Source organism: Drosophila miranda, assembly GCF_003369915.1.
Source record: "Drosophila miranda strain MSH22 chromosome Y unlocalized genomic scaffold, D.miranda_PacBio2.1 Contig_Y1_pilon, whole genome shotgun sequence".
Lineage (NCBI taxonomy): Eukaryota > Metazoa > Arthropoda > Insecta > Diptera > Drosophilidae > Drosophila > Drosophila miranda.
The window spans coordinates 6,014,412-6,037,745 of record NW_022881603.1 but is presented as its reverse complement, the minus strand read 5'-3'; the positions used below and the strand labels follow the sequence as shown (position 1 = coordinate 6,037,745).

Below are 23,334 nucleotides of genomic sequence, written 5' to 3'. Positions count from 1 at the left end.
TAATGCCCATACAATAGCTAATAATTCCTTTTTATTAGTAGCATATAATTGCTCGGTTTTACTTAAAGTTTTAGAAATAAATGTTATGGGATTCGCATTTTGCGACAAAACTGCACCTATTGCTATGTCCGATGCATCTGTGGTTAATGTGAATTTTTTATTGTAATCTGGTTGTACTAATTCAATATGTGCTATTAAACTGTCCTTTAAATTATTAAATGCTCCCATTGCTGGTTCATCCAGCTGTATTAATGTTTTCTTGGATGCCCTTCGTGAAACTTTCCCATTTACTCCACTCAGATATTTTGTTAATGGTTTGGCAATTGTAGCATAATTTCGGACAAATTTTCTGTAATACCCTGTTAGTCCTAAGAAGCTACGTAGCTCTCTGATATTTTTAGGAATTGGATAGTTTTGTATTGTGGAGATTTTGTCTGGATCTGTTTTAATGATATTTTGGGAAACAATGTATCCCAGAAATTTGGTTTCCAATTGAAAGAATTTAGACTTTTCTAGGGAAATTTTCATGTTAGCGTTTTGCAATATCTGTATTATATGAATTAGATCTTTATAATGTTGTTCTATAGTTTTTGAAAATATTATTATATCGTCCATATAGACGTGACAAGTTTTCCCAACTTGTTCTCTAAGTATATCGTCCATTGCCCTTTGGAAAATTCTGGGAGCGTTCGTCAATCCCATAGGCATTCTTAGAAATTCATATTTGCCGTTATTTATGGAAAAAGATGTTTTTTCAATATCTGATTCCCTAATTAAAATCTGATAGAAACCTGACTCTAAATCAATGGCCGAGAAATACTTTGCCTTACCTAAATTGGCAAGGATTACTGAAGGATCTTGCATAGGGTATCTATCCGGTATGGTGTTTTCATTAAGTTTCTTAAAGTCTATTACTAATCTATGTTTAGGAGTTCCGTCCTCATTTACTCCCTTATTTGGTACTACTATTACCGGTGAATTATATGGGCTTTTACTAGGTCTGATTATACCTTTATCTAACATTTTACTTATTTCGTTATTAACGAAATCGTTAACCGAATAAGCGTATGGATACTGCTTGCCATATACCGGTCTATCATGTTCAGTGTTAATCTCTCCTTTTATATCCGTTCTGAACGGTAACTGTAAATTTATATTGGCATGGTCTTCTTCGATGATAGATACCATTTTCTCTCTGAGATTTTCTAAATTGTCCTCTTTGTAGGTTATTGTGTTATACAATTTCATTTTTTTCAATTCAGAATTTGCATAATTTTGCATGTCGGATATTTCTACGACGGCGCGTTCAGGATTTTTGCATCCCAAACTTTTAAATTGTTCATTGTCGGATAATTCAACAACGGCGTGTTCAGGATTCTTTAATCCCAAACTATTCGAACTTTTAGTGTCGGATGATTCAACGACGGCGTGCTCAGGATATTTTATTCCCAAACTATTAAAACTTTGGATGTCGGATAATTCAACGACGGCGGGTTCAGGATATTTGAATTCCAAACTATTGACGGATAATTCTTCGTCGGCGTGCTCAGGATTTTTTGATCCCAAGCTATATAAACTTCCTTCTACCTTTACTGAATCACTTTTCCTTTCTTTTTCTTCTTCAAAATATTTTTTTATTATATATTCCTTCAACGGAAGGATGGTTTTTCCTTCTATAAAGGTTAATTTGTTTAAAGAAAGGACCTCGTGATATATATTAGTTTCTCCTCATTGTCTTTATAACTTAAAGTCCCCTTTCCTGTATCAATAACAGCTCCGATTTTCTTTAATAGGTTAAATCCTATTAGTAAATCTGCCTCCATTCCATCTATTTCATAAAACACTTGTTTTGTGTTGAAAATAGTTATATTATGGAAATATTTAATTATTGAAAACCCATTCACTGTAGCAACTTTCTTATAAATTGATAATTCTTTTTTATTTTCGTAAATTCACTTTTTTTATATAACAGGAAGTTGCTCCCGTATCTATCAAAACTTTTAATTCTCTGTTTATTTTTGTATCTACTCTTTTTAAGTAGGGCAGACCTACTTCGGGGGCTGATCTAAAAAATGGTCCTCCTCAATGTTATTTATCCGCATTGCTTTATTAGCCGGTTGTTCCGACATTTCGTTTGGCTTTCGTTTCTGCGCCTGATTTTCGTTAGACTGATTATTCGGTACTACGTTTGCCCTAAAATGCTGAGCTTGGTTATAATTGTTATTATTTCTCCTATAATAACCGTTAGTATTCTCCCGATAATTTCTATTATTATTATTTCCCCTGAATTGATTGCTGTTCTGTCGGTTCTTGATTTGTATCAATTCGTCTACATCCATTGGTTCTGGGGCCTGATTTTGTTGTCTATTACCCAAGAAATAGGGTTGTCCCCATGATATGTTATTCCTCTGAAGATCCCTTTTCTGGTCGAATGGTGAACTATTAGTCCTTGGTTGTCGTTGGTTGAATCTTAATGTATTGTAGTTATTATTCCCTGAATTTCTGGGGCCACTGAATTGGTAGGCAAATTGGGCCCGAATGTTATTTGATTGCAATTCCTGTACCTTTGCCAAGGCATTCGGTAAATCTGGGGGATTCAATGAAAATAGGATTTCTGCAATGCCGCCGTTTAGGCCAGTGACAAAAATGCGTAAGGCATTGTCTCTAATTTTCTTATTTGATTCTTTCGTGATTTCACTGTCCTTTCCGTGAGACATTATTGTCTTATTTATTAACAAGGTCATTTTCTTGTTAACCTCGTTATAGAAATCTATTATTGAAAGGTTCCCTTGTCGGAGAACGCTTAACTCCTGTTCTATTATGTAAATTGGTCTCTTGTCACTGTAAACAAAGTCAAGTCGTGAAAGTATGGCATCAAAATTTAAAACTGTCCCGTGGTTGGTCAGTGCGTCATGTGCTGGTCCTGTTATTTTGTTTCTCAAAATTGTTAAGGCAATATAATATTGCTTACTTCCTTTCTTATATAACTTCACTGCAGTTTCTGCAGCTTCCCTCCATCCTACGTATTGGTTTAATCCACCATTGAAAATTGGTAGGGATTCTATTACCTTTAATGTGGTGTCATCTTTTATTGTCTCGTCTATTGCTTCTGCCTGATAATCTGATACCTGATCGGATTTAGTTTCTATTTGTTGTTTTAAATTTACAATTTGCTCCTGTACTTGTGAAATTTGAAGTGCTATCAATTGTTTGACCAGATCTGCAGTGAGATCGGTCCTTGTTTGTGAGTTAATCATTTTTAGTTTTTCAAAATCTAAAGTTAGTTGATCCACCTTAAATTTTTCTTATATGTTTGTTTTTATAATCTAATATAACCTAATTGAACTTATATATTTATTAATACAACTTTTGCTCACGGACTATCCGGTAGGGGTCGTCCTTCTTAGTTTGGCTGACAGATCTTCGAACGGGTCTTCCTTCTTGATTTGGCTGACAGGTCTTCGAAAGGGTCTTCCTTCTTAAATTTCTTTGTTTAACTGGGTCTTCTGGGGGTCTTCCTTCTTTGGTTTAGCTGATAGTTTCACTTTCTTTGTGTTTTGGTTTGGTTGGTTTTGTTTAAAAACTTTGGTTTTTTTGGTTTTTTTGTATTTTTGAATTGTCTTGATTAGCTTTTGTATTTATTTGTATTTTGTATTGTATTTGTATTTGTATTTGTATTGTATATTGTATTTATTTTTGCACACCCTAAGCTCCGGTTTGTTTCCTTTTTATCTCACTTTTTCTTATCTTATATCTCACAGTCACTCCGCGTTTTTATATCTGAAGGATTTGTTCCATTAATTAATTGTCCTTCGGGTTTCGGCACGACGCAACACTTTTATTATTCGGTGCTTTTTATACAACGTCGCCCCACGTTGGGCGCCAATTAAATAACTGCGGTAGCGGATTGTGTTTTTAAAAAGTTTTTATTTTACCTCTAACTTCACTGATATAGATTTAAGTAGAGGGTCACAAAGGATTCCGGGCAAAGGGTTTGCGCGATCTTAATTTTTAGCTCGACTTTGCGGTGTCGCTTCTGGATCAAGACTGACTTGAACTTTCTGATCTTTGCATCGTTGATCCCTTTCGGGAATAGTTTTTCTATAAACATTTCAATTGATTTCGCCATCCCGAGTATTGGATTTCGTCATCCAAAGAGAGAACTGTAAAATGCCTAAAGTGCAGGATCTGCAGAAAGCCGGGTGTGGGCAATCATTGGTTTTCCATTTAGGCGAGTGTCAAAGATTGGGATTGCGGCGGGAGCCCTTGCGATTGTACATTTTAGAAATCAATTAGGCGGAGGCCCAAGATTGAAATTGTTTTCGTTTTGGAAAGCCAAAGATTGTTTACAACTCGTATAAGAGCTAAATAGAATTGGGTACGTTAACTTGCATACATGCGATCGATCATCGCAATATCAAATTATGTTAAAGGTTCGCTGATACAATTAAATAAAATTAATAAAATTAGATAGAAGGGAAGGAAGTGTGTGTCCCGAGTTGTGGTCCAAGTATTACCAGGTGGTAGTAGCCTCGTTGTCCGACTCGTGGAGCTCGCTGTCCGGATCTGAAAAGAGGAAGAGGTGCCGGAGGATCTGTCGAGTCGTGGTCCGGGTTATGTCCAGAGGCATTAACGTCGTTGTCCGATTCTGGGGGATCCACGGTGATCTGAGGGAGGAAACAGCAAAGGGAGTTGGCACTCAGAAAAAGTAAGCGAAGGTAAATAGCAAGGGGAAAAGAAGGGGGTCCGCTCACCTGCAAAACAATTAATGCAGTTGTCTCTCGTCACTCCAAACAAATTAAAGGTGAATTTTTGTCTGAAGCAGTTTGGGAATTATATGTTTTTTTTGTTAGTGATTTAGCAGACTATTGGAAAGCCAAAGCAAGAAAACCCAAAGGGAAATCATCTTTTTTGTTGAGGACTGACGATCCTTGCTAGCATTGTTTGGAAGCAATTTTAGAAGTAGGCATTAGGCAAGTCATCGGAAAAAGAGTTTTTGTTTGGGAGAGGAAGTATTTAGTTATTTAGTGTTGTATTTAATTAGGCGATTAATTGTAGATGTAGGTGTTTATTTATTTGATTGAATCAGTTTGAATATTTAGATTTATCAATTTATTGATTTAAATTAACCGATTTATGTATTTAAATTTATTTATTTGGTTATCTAAACATGGAATTAATTATTCGCTTATTTATTTATTGCACTATTTATTTATTTGTTTTCTCGTTACGATTGAAGGTATTGAGGATTAATTAGCCAGGAACTAGGTGCTTAGTGGAGTAGGGTAGTCAGATAATAAACAATCCAATTTATTTATCACCAAGATAGTCAAGTAAATAGGGAATAGACGAAGGAAACGAGTACGTTAGGAAAATTGGTTGATGAGTGACTCGGAGATTTTTAAAGGGTCGGGAAAGACAAGGCGTAGCCCAGAGACACAGCGCAGGTACCAGCCGTACAACATGCCGACGACTCGGTCCCAGGACGGTAAAGCCGGCAGTATGCCTGAAGGGCCGTCGCAAGTGGCGGAAAACGTACATGCGGGGTTGTACCAGGAGGACCCAGAGGCCGGAGCGGTAGGAGGTCAACAGCGAACCCGTAAGGACCTGGTCTTACCGTCCGAGTTAAGCTCAGTCGTGAACGCAGCCTTAGCCCAAGCACAGGAGACCTACCGAGCGTCGCTCGGGCAGCAAATGGAAGCGCTGAGATCGTCAATGCAAGCAGACATGCTAGAGTTCACGCGAGAGATAAACGCTGTGGTGGAATCGTTAAAAGCGGAGCGAATGGCGAGTGAGGCGAATGGAAGGAATCGGGGATCAAATGCAACCAGTCTGGGAGGAGGTCAACAGGAAGCACCCGCGAACCAGCAAGCACATCCAACGCACTTGTTCGTGGACAACCGAACATTGGAGGCCGATCAGAGGACCCAAGCCGATCAGAGACCCGTGGAGGAGTGGCTGTTCAACGGGATGGGCGCAGGAGCAAACCCTAACAGGAATCGACCGAGTTTCGGAGAGGCTAGGCAGGAGCAAGTGCAGATACGAATATGGGGACTTAGCTTCGACGGCGATCCAAAGGGGATGCCCGTGGCGGAATTCATATTCTACAGACGTCGTACCAGGTACCGTGGGCGGAGGTGTTGAAAGCCTTTCACACATTGGTCAGTGGCCACGCAAGGGATTGGTACTGGATGCATGTTCGGACGGTAGGAATGCCGGACTGGCCGAATCTGAGATATGGTCTCCAGCAGCAGTTTCAAGTTCGTCGGACAGAGTACGAGCTGGAGACGTTGCAAGGCTCACGTATTGGGGTGTTTCACGCAAAGGATCTGAAGCAGTAGCCCAGGCATCTCAGTCGATGGAGCCAGAGACTCTTAATCTCAGGGTGTGGCCGATGGCCTACGTTTGGGGCCCCTTAATTGAAAAAGCCCGCCTGCTTGGCACTCCCGTTTCGGCGGAGTAATCCTGGAAACGATAGTGTGGTGTTATGGGCGGTTTTGGAGAGAGCCGATAGGTATCAGGGCTGGAGAAGAAAGAGACAGCGGCATCTATAGTGGATCCTGGGAAGCAGTGGCAGAGTTGCGTGGGAGAAAAGGAAACGTGCACGTGCCCTGGAAGAAAAAAAGGAAACAAAATTGGTGATCGTGGAGACGACGATCCCACCAAGACATCAGCGGAAGCGGCGGACATCGGCCGCAGCAGCCCGGTACTGGCCAGGCCGGAAAACTGTTGCGAGAACCGTCAGCGGAGCACCGGCACCAAAGAACCGTCAGCGGAGCATCGACTGGAGACACGTTTCTGTCCCCACACACCAAACCCCCCCCCCCCCCCCCCAAGCACCGGGGAAAGAATCCGGACTTCAAAGCAGAAATACACCCACACGAATCAGTATCACACACCTTCATCCACCCACACCACACACAACCCACGCATGTATACCCTCATTCATGACACATCACATAACATCACCACATTTCACACATCTACACCCGTCCGACCCACAATTAAACAAAACACCACGATTAAACGTAAACAGAAGCAAGCATCAGGAAGTAACAACCTCTATCAATGGGGGCTGCCAATTCGGCCGAAATAGGGTTTATTTTTTTTGTTAGTATTTTTTTGTTAGTATTTGTTTCCTTTATATAAACCTAGATTATTAATTAATAATGTTCAAATTTCAGAGTTTGACATATTGTCTGACAACATTTTTCCTGGCCCAAAATTACATTGATGATGAGAAAAATCTACCCTCCAAAAAGTGTGGATCCACATAATAAATTCAGCGCAATATATAGATATTTTAAAAACCGACGTAATTTACGAAAAAACATCGATGTAAGCTTTCTAAAAACATCGATGTCCAACTTACTTGCATTGATTTTTACACTGGATATTGGTGCTTTTATTATATATTTTGTAGTTAAATTAAAAGTTAGTTTAGTTTAGTTAGTTAAAATGTTTTGTGCGTACAAACCAAAGAGTTGGACCTCGAACGTACTTCGCTGCAGATGGCAAAAGAAACTAGTTTTGTTATTAATACTAATTTGTATGTGTGTTCTTATTATTTACGCCAATACACATCTATTAGTTCGAGGAAATATATTATCAGCATTTCTTTCGAGCCGGCTTAATAAATTATCGCACATTGAAAAACAGGAGACAAGAAATTCCGATGTTCAACAAACAACGACAGCCGTTCAACCCATCCTGAAGCCTTCCCACTATTTGCTGAACTATTCGTCCACGCAACTGGAATTGGGCGGACAGTTAAATGACTTTTCTTCGGACTACCATCTAAACCTAAAATTCGATCTATTTGCACATAGTCTGCTTAAAGACACGAGTGCCCAACTTCATCTACATGTCATCACCGACAAGGAGTCGTCACCAAGCGTGATGGAGATTCTTCAAAGGCAAATACGAAGATTTCGGAGAACGGTGATATATACGATGTATGACGTCAAAGTCTGCTCTAATATAATAGAGGATATAGCTGCTAAGTTATCCCCATACTTTAGCTCAGCACCCAACTCATATTATAGCGATTCACTGTTTTTTTTTGTCCCTTGGATTGCATAGGATTGCCGATGCAAGCTTAAATAGAGCTATTCTGCTTGATCGTGATATAGTCTTCCGTTCCGATGTTCGACTACTGTTCAATGAATTTGATCACTTTCTGCCGCATCAACTTTATGGATTGGCGCCAGAACTAACTCCTGTATATCGTCATATCCTGTACCGCTATCGCGTACGGTATCCAAAGAAAAGCTTTGGAAACCCATATTATCCAATGAACCACAAAATGGGAAGTCAACATAATCACAACCATGAGCGCCATGGCTATCCAGGTCTCAACTCTGGAGTCGTTTTGTTGCTTTTTAATCGCATAAGAAACTCGAAATCATACCTGGAAAAGCTTACAAGCTCGGAAGTGCAGACGCTCGTCGCCAAGTATTCATTTAAGGGTCATTTGGGAGACCAAGACTTTTTCACATTACTGGGATACGAGTACCCTAACTTAATATATAGATTAGATTGCGTATGGAATAGGCAGCTTTGCACTTGGTGGAAAGATCATGGCCACAGTGACATATTTGATGCATACTTTCGCTGCGAGGGCAATATCAAAATGTATCATGGCAATTGTAATACACGTATTCCAGAATAAATAAATAGTTAACAAATTGTTATAGTAATAGAAAAAGGTGTTGTATTACTTTAAAATCTCTCAATGATGATCGCCCACCGCGATTTTTTTTAGATTTTGTTTCGCTGTTAACAGTTGGTCCATACAATATGTGCAATGCGACCAATGTTATACTTGGCTTGTTTCCCAGGGGGCAATGCCGGCTAGCTGTCGACCCCAGGGCTGGGTAGTTCCCCTTGCCCGCCAAATGTAGACAAAAAAGGAGACATACTACTTCTCGGGACATCAAAACTAACAACAACCTAAAGACAAAGAAAATCATAAACAGACAGCTATCAAGTGGGATAAGGTTGGGTGTTATCACTTCGCGCGCCCGCCCTACCTGTGACCAAACACAACGTTCATTTTGGCCACCCTCTGCTGGAACGGTAACGGCTGGCCTAATCCTAATCCATCCTCCCTCTCTTTTAATTTACTGCATCATTCTTCAATATATATCCAAGCCTTAATAATTATAAGTTGACAATTTCATCTTTCTCATAAATAAATAGATATACTCAAAATTATCACTAACCAAAAAGAAACACCAAAACGTTCGACACAAAGGCAAACACGGAAATAACTGCTGAAATTTCGTTCAACCAACAGGGATACCCCCACCCATACGTAATGGAATATGTGTACATGAGTGGAGTCCCAGTTTTACGGGAGTTAATTTAACTCGGGCACCTACGGAGACTTAACCTACCAAGAGCTCTTGTTAAGGGTCCCCGGGACATAAACAATAAACAATATTTTTCCACAAATCGCTCGACCAAATACGGTGGACTGACGGGACCCCCGCGTCACCCACTAAGGGCTAATCTTCTGAAACTGAACAGCTGATCGCAGATTTAGGTTCGTGAACGGTGTTGGTGTTTTTACATATTTTTTTTTGCAATGGCCAAGATGTTACGTTAAACGGTTTAAGCTAATACTAAATAAAGGACAACACACGGAACAAAATAACATTTAATGTGGAACGGTGTTTGGAGTGCGGATTATGTTTTTTTTTCTTTAAGTTCAAACGATGCAACGACGTTGCGATGTCGCTAGGATCGCCCTGGCAGCTAAGTCGTCCTCTTTCACCCCCCACTTCACGCGTCTCGCGCTTCTTGGCTCACACATGCGCAACTGGAACGAACTCACTCAGGTTCACGTTGGACAGTCTTCTTCTCTGCAGTCGACTTTCTCAAACTCCAGTGTTCCTCTCCAGGAAACCTTCTGGCCCGGTTCTGGTGGCTATATTCCTTGCCGGCTGTGAGTAAAATTTTCTTCATTACAACCTATTTGCACGCCCGCCTTTTCTGTACTCACTTCAAACTTTCTGTTTTAAGCACAAAATTTCAAATTTCGACGTTACTCTTCCGTCCACGCTCCACGATTTCCATAATCCAATCCACGTTTTCCCTTACTAATACATATAACTAATCCTATTCTATTCCTTATACCCCCAGTACCGGCTCCGGCTCCCCCTGATGTCCCCATACACCATCGAGCCTCCCTGGACTTCCGCTAGATGGCGCGGACTGGAACACCACCACGAGTATGTCGTCAGTCCCAGGAGGGACAACATACGCGTGGGCATGCCCACCGGATTCCGGACCACTTTTGAGCACACGCCGGCGTGCCCTGCATTCTTCTGCCGCGCCCAACGTAAGCCACACCCACACCTCACTACATTCTCAGGTCTTTGGCGTGGTACACTCCTATGGGACGGCCGTTAAGGTCCTTCAGAGCATACGCGTTCTCTCCTACTGGCTTCACTACCCGGCATCGGATGAATTTGCGCGCGAACTTGGCATTAAAGCCTTTGCCGAAGTCACTACGGACAAAATTTCGGCGGAATACCTCTTGTCCCGGCCTCGCGTAAAACACCCGAGCTCGCTGGTTGTATCTTACCCTACTACGCTCGTATGCCTGATGTAAACTAGCGCGAATCCTTTCTTGGATGAGTTGTCGCTTGTCCTGACCCTCCAGCAGCGATATGTCATGCTCGCCGATTGACCGCAGTCGCTTTGCCAGCTTGTAGCATGACCCATGCAAATACATGCTGCCCGAAGACTGCAAAGAACGGTGTTACGCCTGTCGCCTCGTGAACCGAGTTCCTAATAGCCAGTTCTATCTCCGGCAGATGCACATCCCAGTCCCGGTGATCGTCTTCCAGATACGCCCGAATCGCGCTGAGTACTGTGCGATTCTCGCGTTCGGCTGCGTTACTCTGCGGAGAATACACTGGCGTCCTCATATGAGTGACTCCGAATGCATCGGTCATCTCCTTAAAAGTTTTCGAGACGAACTGAGCCCCATTGTCCGAGTGAATCATCTCCGGCACTCCAAACTTGTAAAACACCTCGTGAGCGAGAAATCTTACAACTTCCTTTGCTGTGGCCTTGGTCATGGTCTTTAGGAATGTGAACTTAGAGAACTGGTCAACTACAATAAATATCAACGCCTGACCGTTCTTTGACCGCGGATATTTGCCCAAAAAATCAATATAAAGTTTTTGGAACGGGCGCTCAGTGACCACTTCTTGCCCCATCCCGACCTGCATCCGATAATTCGGCGCTTTCGACTCCTTGCACACGGTGCACCGTCGGATATAATCCCGCACCTCTATCGCCATGTTCGGCCAGTAAAACTGCCTACGCAATAAGTGCAAGGTTTTCGCGATTCCTCCGTGCGCTGTCTTCTCTTCCGAATGTGCTTTGTCTATCAACGCGGCCGTCAGCGAACTCGGAACCCACAATTTCCAGACGGCGCCCTCCAGTTGATCATCCAATCGTTCAAAGCGCATGCGCTTGAATATCATGCCGTCAACAATCTGGAGATCAGGTAAGCGGTCTTGGTTCTCTGTTATTTCCTTCCTTAACTCCTGATATTCTCCAGATTCAAACTCCACCGTTTCAAAACCCAAGACACTACTCGGATCCACTTCCAGCTCTTCAATACTGCGCGACAATGTATCTGCCACTACATTGTCCGCTCCTTTCCGGTGTTCTATGCCGAAATCGAAGGCCTGCAGTTGAAGGGACCAACGAGCTAAGCGACCATCCAGGTTCCTCTTGGTCATGAGCCATTTGAGACTGGCGTGTTCAGTTATGACTGTAAACGGCATAAGCTCTACGTACGGACGGAACTTAAGGATCGCCATGAGGGCTGCCAGACACTCCTTCTCTGTCACCGAGTAGTTTTTTTGGTGGCAATTCAGTTTGGCAGAGAAAAACGCTATGGGCCTCTCGTTCTGCTCGTCATCCCGTTGGAAGAGTACGGCTCCTACCCCATAATGTGAGGCGTCGCACTGTATGTAGAATTGCCGCTTGAAATCCGCGTGTACCAGGACTGGTGCCGAGGTGAGTGCAGCTTTTAGCTCCCCCATGGCTCGTTTTGCCTCCTCCGTCAATTTAAACATTCCATTTCCCGACTTTTCCAGGGCGTCTGTGAGCGGACCGGCCATCTCAGCATAGTTTTTCATAAAGCGACGGTACCAGCCCGCAGTTCCCAGGAAACTACGCAATTCTCGAAGAGATCGCGGCTCGGGAATGCGCAAAATGGCCGACACACGATCCGGATCCATCTTCAGCGCTCCTCCACCCACTATAAATCCCAGGTATTTAATGTTTTTATAGCAAAAATGAGATTTGCTCAGCCCTATCGTTAAATTTGCTTCTCGTAGACGCTCGGCAACCTGTCGCAGAATCTTCACGTGCGTTTGGAAGTCCTCAGCTATAATCAGCAAGTCGTCGAGATACGCATAGACGTTTGAACGCATCTCCACCGGAATCACCTTATCGACCAGTCTACATAGGCGTTGTGCGGCGTTGCAGAGGCCAAAGGGCATCATACGGAACTGGTACAGAGGCCGTCCCGGCACCGTGAACGCCGTATATGGTCGACTCTGCTCGTCCAGCTCGATTTGCCAAAAAGCGAATTTTAAGTCGACGCTGGAGATATATATCGTCTGATCGAGACGCGACAAAATCCCCTCGATGCTAGGAAGTGGGTAAGCGTCCTTGATGGTTACCTTGTTGAGCTTTCGGGCATCGAGACAGAAACAATTTTTGGCCGGCCTTCGCACCACGGTGGTACGGTTGCTCCACGGACTATCACTGTACTCGATGACTCCCAAAGCCAACATCTTGTCCACCTCACCACACACCACTTCCTGCATCGCTGGCGACAGCGGGTAATGTCGATCCTTCACACGCTCGGCCTTCTCCACTAACTGAATTTTGTGAGTCTCTCTCCGGGCCTTCCACATAGTGAGCGACTTGATCAGCCAGCACTTCTTCCACTAATCTGTAAGATGCCCCTACTGGACCTTCTCCCATCACCTCAGGAGCCAATGAGAATACCCGCCAAAAGTCTACCCCCAAGTAAATTTCCTTTTTAAATCTTTTTACCTCTCCCTTGTATTTCACCAGTAATTCTACTCGGCCAACGATTGCGCGATCTTCCCCATTCGCTACCTTCACTATAGAAGAATATCGACGAGCCTCCAAGCCCAGCTTCTCCAGGAATTCCTGACCATTACACCCTAGCGCCTGAATCTAACAGGCCTCGCACGGACTCGCCCATTATAGAGATTTCTGCGAAAACTCTCGGGTCTTTCTTTCAACAACGCTTTACTGAAGCAATCACCTGCCTCCTCATAGCTCGCCTTTGCTTAAACCGGGATCTCGCCTTTCTCACCCGCACCGACAGTGCTCGCATACCATCCACTCGTAGTTCAGAAAATATTCTATTTCGGGTTTCTAAATAATTTCTTAATCGCTCTTCATATGATAAGTTCCTTAACCTAGCATGCAAATTACGTCTATCTAATTCTATCTAATTTTTATTTTCTTCTACTTTCTCTGCGCAGGCCCCTTCTGTGAGCGTGATTCGCCTGCTTGGATCGCACCCCTCTTCACGTTTCCCGCGCAATTCGGACAGGTTGGACAATATGCATCGGGCTTTCCACACCGGTAGCAGAAAATTCGCCTCTCCGATGCCATACAGTCCCTAAAGCCATGATCGGTCTGCCCGCAGTTCCAGCAAATCAACTTCTGTGGAACACGCTGTGTTACTTGCGCTTCCTCAATGACCTCTGCCTCTTCATCGCTAGTCGACCGATCCTGCGCGACCTCGCTGACGTTCGCATTCGCCCCGCGACCATAGTTTGTGGCTTTGGGTGCTCCTCGCGACGAAGCCTTCCTCTTCAGATGTGCCTCTATTTCCACGCACTCATCCCGCAGTTGGTCTAAGGAATAAACCCGTAAGCCGTAGACGAAACTTGTTATCTCATCTGTGAGTGCCTTTTTGACGATTTTTACCATCTCCTTTTCAGGTGGTGGCATCTCCAACCTCGACGCGAGCTTTCTCATGACATGGAAAAAGTCTTCCACACTCTCGTTTGACCGCTGCATTCTTTCTCGCAGTTCTCTCATGCGGTCGAACTCGGACGCCGTGCCTCGGAAACGAGCAATTAAGTCGCCCCTTAGTTCCTGCCAAACACCACCGCCATGATCACGGATGTACTGCCAGTACCATTCCCGCGCCATTCCGGTAACCAGGTGATGAAATCCCTTTAGAACTTCATCCCACGGACAGCGGCATTGTAGGAATTAAATTCGGAACACAAAATCCTCGACTGTCTTTTTGTTGCTGTCTCCGTCGAACGTCACGTCCCATTTTTCGACTCGGCTCCACCGTGGCCAAGGTCTATAACCCGGGGGATTTGGATGCGGATCTTCTCGAGGAATCCCACCAGCTCTCCTACTCTCGACACGACCCTGACCCGAGTGTCTGAGTGCTATCGGGTTTCGCCAATTTCACGCTTGATGCCCACCTCGTTGATGCCGCTCACTGGATGCGGTCGGTACTACTCCTGAAGACGGTTCCGGACCAATACCACCTCGCCCCGAGCGAGCCAAAAATGGTTTTGGTGGCGGAATTGGCGCATCAGTCGTGCTAGACGGCTTCCTTTTCGGGATTGCTCCTCGATACTCCTGCTCGTGGTGAACCTCCTCCCGCTGCGGTTCCTTCTGCTGCTGCAGCTGTCTAACCTGCTGGAGTACCTCGTTGAGTTGGTGCATCATCTCGATAAACCCTTTACGCAACTCTTCCTGCAACACCCGACTAATCGAGTCAATGTTCGCTGCCCTGTGTGTCGCATGAGCCTGAGCCAACGATACGTTGACTGCTGATGCCAGTTCGGAAGCAAGCGTGGGTGTAGGATCGGACATTGGCCATTCTTCTGACCTGGCCTGGACCGGTGTTCTCGGCAACCCACCCACAGCTCCAAGTTCCTCCCGATCTTGATCAAACATCGCCCCTGACACTTCTCCAATCTGGTCCACTGTTTTGTTTACGCGTGATCGCGTATGATACTGTCGACTACCCCCTTCTTGTAGCATCTACACCGAGCAACACCAATATTACAAAAAAAGGGAAACTCCTAAACTAGATAATATATATAAATAAAGAAATAAATAACCAAAGAAATAACTAGCAAGAATAAATAACACCACGCTTCGGACCAATAAATACTCCGATAAATAAATAAATAAATACCGATATAAATATTGCGCCAACTAGCGCAATTAAATATTTGAATAAATAAATAAATAATAACATACATGTTTATTAGGTTGACACCTAAGACACTCAAACTTCAAACACATTCAACACAACACAAAACCTAACAATAAAAATTCCTAACAGTTCTTCTTCTTCTTACAAGATTCATTAAGAGGGGGATATGTGACTAGCCGGGACCAGTAACCGCTCCAGTTTCTGCGCTCCACTTGACAGTCGCCCTACGGATATCCTACAATTACGAACACCACCTTTGTGTGGCCTGTCATCTACTCTAGTGATCGCTCTAAGCGATGGCCGATAAACGAGAAGCCTCACGGTGCATGAGCTCACTTTGCTTGTGATTTGTTTCTGTCATCCATCATACCGATCTGCCATGACAACAGATGCATCGCGGGTAGTCTTTACGACTACACCTACTCCTCACCACCTCTCGGCAGACAGACAACAGGTTCAAAAACACGAAAGCGGCTTTATTTTAAACAAACAGGTGCGAAACTACAATGAACATTTACCTACATGACTTACTCTAACTTATTCCAATATCACCAGGCAATGTGTCCGTCGCAAACTCCCTGTCCATTTTTTTGTTGAACGGCAGTGACTTACGTTCACTTGCGACGTCGAATAGCGACAAAATGTTCAATTGCAATTCGTAAGTCCCTATCACATGCTTTATATTTCCGTTAACTGCCTCCGTCTATCCATCCCTAGCATCAATCACCCCGCGCCATTAAGGACCAGCTTTACGCTCATCTTAAGCCTGCAGCAGCGACTTCTGCTGGGACAGCTAAACTGCACTTCGCGAGCTGTCGTCTTCTCCACAAAATTTATTATTTTTTTTCATTCCCCACATCTGCCTTTACCAGCCCGAGTGACATTTGTTGTGATACCACCCGAACCTGCGTCAGTCCAGATGCATGCGAATTCGAAAATAAGTTGGGCGCCATTTGTTACACTTGGCTTGTTTCCCAGGGGGCAATGCCGGCTAGCTGTCGACCCCAGGGCTGGGTAGTTCCCCTTGCCCGCCAAATGTAGACAAAAAAGGAGACATACTACTTCTCGGGACATCAAAACTAACAACAACCTAAAGACAAAGAAAATCATAAACAGACAGCTATCAAGTGGGATAAGGTTGGGTGTTATCACTTCGCGCGCCCGCCCTACCTGTGACCAAACGGTAACGGCTGGCCTAAGCCATGGCTTACGCCACGCGTCCTCCCTCTCTTTTAATTTACTGCATCATTCTTCAATATATGTATATCCAAGCTTTAATAATTATAAATTGACAATTTCATCTTTCTCATATATAAATAGATATACTCAAAATTATCACTAACCAAAAAGAAACACCAAAACGTTCGACACAAAGGCAAACACGGAAATAACTGCCGAAATTTCGTTCAACCAACAGGGATACCCCCACCCATACGTAATGGAATATGTGTACATGAGTGGATCCAGTTTTACGGGAGTTAATTTAACTCGGGCACCTACGCAGACTTAACCTACCAAGAGCTCTTGTTAAGGGTCCCCGGGACATAAACAATAAACAATTTTTCCACAAATCGCTCGACCAAATACGGTGGACTGACGGGACACCCGCGTCACCCACTAAGGGTTAATCTTCTGGAACTGAACAGCTGATCGCAGATTTAGGTTCGTGAACGGTGTTGGTGTTTTTACATATTTTTTTTTTTCAATGGCCAAGATGTTACGTTAAACGGTTTAAGCTAATACTAAATAAAGGACAACACACGGAACAAAATAACATTTAATGTGAAACGGTGTTTGGAGTGCGGATTATGTTTTTTTTTCTTTAAGTTCAAACGACGTGGGCGATCGCTGGCCGTGGCCGGTCAGCCCTAAATTTATATATGTAGGTCGTGTGTATACGTGTATACGTGTGCTCGTGTGTGTGTGTAAATAGGGTTTCGGGGTTTTTACGTGGTGAATGAGACCAAACGTGTGGCACGCACTGGAAGGCGATGCAACGACGTTGCGATGTCGCTAGGATTGCCCTGGCAGCTAAGTCGTCTTCTTTCACCCCCCACTTCACGCGTCTCGCGCTTCTTGGCTCACACATGCGCAACTGGAACGAACTCACTCAGGTTCACGTTGGACAGTCTTCTTCTCTGCAGTCGACTTTCTCGAACTCCAGTGTTCCTCTCCAGGAAACCTTCTGGCCCGTTTCTGGTGGCTATATTCCTTGCCGGCTGTGAGTAAAATTTTCTGCATTACAACCTATTTGCACGCCCGCCTTTTCTGTACTCACTTCAAACTTTCTGTTTTAAGCACAAAATTTCAAAATTCGACGTTACTCTTCGGGTCCACGCTCCACGATTTCCATAATCCAATCCACGTTTTCTAATATTTTCACTCCTATTTATCCCTTTTTCCCTTACTAATGTCCCCATACACCATCGAGCCTCCCTGGACTTCCGCTAGATGGCGCGTCGCCCTCAGCCCTGGCCACCTATCGTTCAGGTGGGACTGGAACACCAATTAACACTTATAAATCAAAGTCAATTTTTTAGTTTCATTAATTAAAAAAAAAGAGAAAGGACTTGATTTTTTAAATTTTCACGTTGTTTTTTTAGCAATATAATATCATATTTTTAAAAATAAGTGGATCGTCAAAAATATCTGTTCCATTTTCAAAGGTTACAAGGGACAAAAAGGTTATGAAATTCTTTGCAGCTGTCAAAGCTCTTCTCGTATATAGAAAAAAAGTACAGTTGTTTCCTCACACATGCAGCCAGGCTCCTTCAATTTCACAAAAGTCCGATTTTTTTTGAAATCATATAAATTAATAAAAACACTTTCCTCGACGAAATGAAAAGTAAACGGCTTTTTATATAACAAAACGAATCTTATTATGAATTATTGATGCATTAACACAAATTTGACAACATTAGCAGGCAACATTTAGCTTGTGACTTTTCTATAAATAATTTTGTGTGACCCAACCTCAAATTTGGGTCAGAAATAATTGGTCAGGGCAACAGCACCATTCGTTTTCATTCAAACAGCTGGCGCAGTCCGATTTGGTTATCGAAACGTTAGCAAGACTGGGCTTGTAACATGCGCGTGAGCCTACCTGATAGAAACATTAATTTGAGAAAATATTCGATAATTTATTTTAGTTCAGTTTTTAGTTAAAAATGAGTATAATCACTAACCATACAATATATAGATGTGCCAGTTCATACAACGAAAGCGTCACACACTGGCTAGCGCGTTCAGTACCCCAGAGTGACGTCATCATGAGAGAGAGAGCGCAGAGAGAACATCTTTGCATGTGTTAGTACACATGCAATCCCAGCAAACCAACTAATGTGCCTTTTGCGAGAGTTCCGCAAAATGCTCGCAAACGAGCTCGCAAGCGAGCTTGTGTACGAGCGATATGGTTTTGTGTCGCAAAACGCAAAAGCTCACAAATGATATCGCAAAAGGCTCATAAATGATATCGCAAAAGGCTCGCAAGCGATTCCTTTGCGAGCTATCATAAATGATACTTTCAATGCCACAAACTGAACGACACAAGTATCATATTTCTATCATATACGGGTCCGAATGCGAGCGTTTTGTCGGGTTAAGTCTCGCAGTTGACTCGTATGCGATATCATTTGTGAGCGTTTGGTTTGCTGGGTTCTCACGTACTTTGCGTGTGTGTGTTTAGTATTGCTGGCCGCTAGAACTGACATTTGAGTTTGGTTCTTGTTTTGAGTCTTTTGATGGACTGACCTACCGCCACAAAATTTTATTTTTTTTTTTTTTTTTTCATGTGGAAAATTTGTATTTTATTGTAAACAAGTTTACTGCTACCTTTCGTGGCAACTTAATCTAGTTTTACATTTAAGGGGAAAAACAATTGATCACAGGAGATACATACTTAAACTTAATGTTACATATATGGAGTAGGTACATACATTATTTAGAATATTTACAAAAAGTTAATGAGATGTTATAGGAGGGATCTAGTAGCGAGATCCAGGGGATGACTCCTTTTGAGTCTTCTTTTCCTTGGCGGGTTAATTAGACGTCTGGCTAGCGCATTAGGGTGACCACCAAGTCGTTGCAAGTACCTTGCTGCATGTAATTGTATAACATCGCCCACTTTGGGAACCTTTAGGTCCCTCTCGATGTCGCTGTTTCGTATGTACCATGGAGCATTGCATATTCGTCGTAGAATTTTTGACTGAGCAACTCTAATTTTATTTAAGTTGGTTTTTGACGCGATGCCGTAAACTTGAAGTGCGTATTTCCATATGGGGCTGAGGATGGACTTGTATAGCTTATAGCTTATATAGCTTATAGCGATAGCTTATTTCTTGGTGCAAGTAGCCACGCCATCTTTCCCGCTTTCGCCATCACAGACTGTCGAACCATGGTAGTATGGGTTTTGAAATTTAGTGACCTGTCGAGTACAACACCCAGGTATTTGTACGAGCTCTTGTGCGTAAGTGTGGAGCCCAGCATATTAATGCCTCCGCAAGAAAGTGTTCTCGTAGCAAAAGTAACATTAGCACATTTGCTGCTGTTGATGCCTATGTTCCATTTCTGAGCCCAGACCTCAAAGCTGCTCACATATTGTTGCAGAGCTTCCGTAGCTAGATTTATGCTTGGACTTCTGGTCAGCACTGCAGTGTCATCCGCGTAGGTTGCTATCAACACATCGTCCTCGTCCAACCCAGTTATTACCCTTGAGGAAGGCATATCGGCTGTATATAGGGTATATAACGTTGGTCCAAGAACGCTGCCTTGTGGGACGCCTGCACAGATTGGGCGCTTCGATGAATTTGCTCCATTTACAACAACTCTAAAACTTCTGTCCATTAGAAAGCTACTCACCAGCTGGAATAGCTGCGGCGGCAATATGTTTCTCAGCTTAAAGAGGAGGCCATCATGCCACACCCTGTCAAACGCTTGTTGAATGTCCATAAACACAGCTACCGAATACATTTTTTGCTCCATTGCATCAAGCGCGAAGTTGACCACTCGATGAAGTTGTTCTGGCGTGCCGTGACCTTGTCTAAATCCAAACTGCCACTTTGGAATTCTTTTCTTTACAGGTTCAAGCTGCATGATGCGGTTCAGTATCATTCTTTCCGCCATCTTCCCTAGCGCTGAGAGCAGGCTAATTGGTCTGTAGCCATCGACTTCTGTGTGTTGTTTTTCTGGCTTAGGTACCATGGAGATTAGCGCCATCTTCTAGGCCGCCACAAAATAAATGAAGAATGGGCAGGGGGTGGGGGTATGGTACACTGAAATAAAAGCTGTTATTTGTTTGATTTATACCACAAAATATAAAATATTACAATAATATAATTACACATTTATTTCCTTATTTTAAGCAGGTTTATTATAAATTATAAAAATTTATGCAAACGCCGTCGGTTCTCGACTTTTTTGTTTATTATAACTAAAACAATGATGTATGTAAATATACAATATAAGAAAAAATATATATACGTATACTTAAATAAATTTGCATAAATATATATATTTCTTTCTATAAATAGAGGATATGCCTTAAGAATGTTCATATATGTATGTAATTACATATGATCCCATACACTAAAACATGCTGGTGGCAAAACAGAACCAGACCTGAGAGAGTTCAAAAAATCTGAAAAAGCATACAATCACATATTTTTGTCGAAACATATTGCGTGTGTACTAGCACATGCAACGATGTTCTCTCTGCGCTCTCTCTCTCTCATGATGACGTCACTCTGGGGTACTGAACGCGCTAGCCAGTGTGTGACGCTTTCGTTGTATGAACTGGCACATCTATATACTGTATGGTTAGTGGTATAATAGGGTGGTTCGTGTGACTTTGTTCATAAATGTGTAATGCAGCCCTGCGGTAATATAAACTTCCGTATCTTTTGAGCAATAAAAAACCGTCAAAAATGTTCTTCAAAACATAAAAATGCATTGCAAAACATATTGCTGCAGCAAAGATGTCATTGACCTACAAGAAGAATTTACAATCAATTTACCAATAAAATGGTGTTTAAAATAGGCCACTAATCGGATAATATTATATGGGCATTGCAAAATGTTCTATATAGCTGGGAATATTCGACGAAAGATCAAAATTGACGAGTTCGTCGTATTTTTTGAATCGGTAATGGCCCGGGTGACAACATTTAAATCCTTGACATTCACATTCAAATAATTTGTATTTGGAGCGCACCTCTTTTACCTTTTGACAACAATGAAACTAATTCCATACACAATGTTGCCCATTCCATACACGGGCAACATAGAAATTATGTGGGCATGGCTAAATGTTCTATCTAGCTAGTAATATTTCACGGAAGATCAAAAACGAGGAATATGTAAAATAGACCTTGAATTCGTCAGTATATTTACGGTAAATTTTTTAAATGATTTTTTATGTTTCGGTATATTTCTAACGGTCGGTCACACTGCCGAGTATACGAGTATATTTTGAGTTAAGACTTAAGTAAATAGTTTTGTAAATAAATCAAACGATGGCGCCGAATTTAGCTGTACCAGTGGAGCGATATGAGCCCCAGACTATTGGAATCAATGCAATTTTGTTAGGACCGCCGGGTTCCGGCAAAGGAACGCAGGTGGGTTCAATGTTACATAATGTGATTAATGTGACAGACGCACGTTTATATGCATGTATGGCGTGTATGTGTAAACGTGCACCTTGGACGCATTTATCTCTTCCTGTTTATCAAAGAAATTAATATTACATAACTACATATACATATATATAAAAAAAGCATTCATTCAAGCACATTCATACACGTGTCCATATTTACATCACATTTGTCTCACTTAATGATGTATTTCCACCCGTATATAGATTATAAAATTCATACTCGGCCATATAAAACCGATTTCAGTCCCCCCTTTTGAAGGAAAAATATTGTGTCTGCCATTTGTCAACAGGCGATATGTTGAGGGCGGAAATTTCCTCCGGCTCCAAGCTTGGCACTGAATTGAAAAAAGTTATGAACGCTGGAAAATTGGTATCAGATGAGCTTGTAGTGGATATGATTGACTCCAATTTGGACAAACCCGAGTGTAAAAACGGATTCCTTCTCGATGGATTCCCCAGGACTGTCGTTCAAGCTGAAAAGGTAACACAGATTTATTTGAATGTGTCATGGTCTATACCCTTAATGTATTTTTTATATTAAGCTTGACTCACTACTTGACAAGAGGAAAGCTAATCTGGATGCTGTAATTGAGTTTGCCATTGATGACAGCTTGTTGGTGCGGAGGATTACTGGGCGATTGATCCACCAAGCAAGTGGGAGATCTTATCACGATGAGTTTGCTCCTCCCAAAGTTACAATGAAGGATGATGTACGTAGTATAATCTCATTTTCTATCAGAGAAAAGTTAGTTCCTAACACAGTTGAATTTAGATTACTGGCGAACCTTTAATGCGACGAAGCGATGATAACGCTGAGGCTTTAAAAAAGAGACTAGAATCATACCACAAGCAAACTCGCCCACTAGTTGACTACTATGGCCTGCGGGGACTGCACTACAAAGTCGATGCCGCCAGGAAATCCAGCGATGTCTCTTCCACAATTGAATCGATATTCCAACGCCAACGTACCGCCCAGCCCCAATCGTGATTTGTTCCAAAAACATGATTACGAACTGCAACTGCCTCCTGACATTTTACTTTGAAACACACAAAATTTAGGTCTAAAGTTTATGATACACCTAGAGATCATAACAGGACAAAACTAATCATTTGAAAAAGGTCTACAGCTACTTTCCTTGTACAGATTTCCAAATTGTATAAGTGTTTGCTACTTTTTACATTTCAATATTTGTAACTACAATAAAACACAATTAATAAATATATGTATACAATTTTTCGTTGAATTGATAAAAGACAAACTTCAAATTCGGAGAATACTTACGATTCGAGCACGGTTCTGGAATATCCAAGGACATACAAGTGCTTGAAGGAGCAGAACATATGGGTTCCTGAAATTGTTTGCAGGGATTTATGTTGGGAAGCACAACAAAAATATTCCTTGCTTAAACGTGTGTAACAG

The 23,334-nt window shown here is 42.5% G+C and overlaps 2 protein-coding genes and 1 pseudogene across 2 annotated transcripts; 2 read left to right on the top strand and 1 right to left on the bottom strand.

Annotated features, from left to right (window-relative positions):
- Positions 1 to 7,443: 7,443 nt before the first annotated feature.
- Positions 7,444 to 8,684, top strand: LOC117189329 (annotated as a pseudogene).
- Positions 8,685 to 14,103: 5,419 nt separating this feature from the next.
- LOC117191068 lies at positions 14,104 to 15,101 on the bottom strand. The gene is made up of 2 exons (XM_033396034.1): positions 14,988 to 15,101; positions 14,104 to 14,947 (listed from the first exon to the last, which is right to left on the bottom strand). Exon 2 carries the CDS (start codon positions 14,914 to 14,916, stop codon positions 14,503 to 14,505), a length of 414 nt encoding a protein of 137 aa, XP_033251925.1. The 5' UTR covers positions 14,917 to 14,947; positions 14,988 to 15,101; the 3' UTR covers positions 14,104 to 14,502.
- Positions 15,102 to 21,726: 6,625 nt separating this feature from the next.
- LOC117189833 (adenylate kinase-like) lies at positions 21,727 to 22,973 on the top strand. Its single transcript, XM_033394896.1, has 4 exons — positions 21,727 to 21,876; positions 22,159 to 22,395; positions 22,457 to 22,624; positions 22,687 to 22,973. Exons 1-4 carry the CDS (start codon positions 21,775 to 21,777, stop codon positions 22,900 to 22,902), a joined length of 723 nt encoding a protein of 240 aa, XP_033250787.1. The 5' UTR covers positions 21,727 to 21,774; the 3' UTR covers positions 22,903 to 22,973.
- The last annotated feature ends 361 nt before the right edge of the window (positions 22,974 to 23,334 follow it).

What these genes read in the sequence shown, in the direction of transcription:
- LOC117189833 (XM_033394896.1), top strand. Translation starts at nt 21,775, where the DNA reads ATGGCGCCGAATTTAGCTGTACCAGTGGAGCGATATGAGCCCCAGACT. An exon ending in GTTCCGGCAAAGGAACGCAG is followed by an intron (nt 21,877 to 22,158) that starts GTGGGTTCAATG and finishes AACCGATTTCAG; the next exon opens with TCCCCCCTTTTGAAGGAAAA. An exon ending in CTGTCGTTCAAGCTGAAAAG is followed by an intron (nt 22,396 to 22,456) that starts GTAACACAGATT and finishes TTTTATATTAAG; the next exon opens with CTTGACTCACTACTTGACAA.
- LOC117191068 (XM_033396034.1), bottom strand. Translation starts at nt 14,916, where the DNA reads ATGTCCGATCCTACACCCACGCTTGCTTCCGAACTGGCATCAGCAGTC.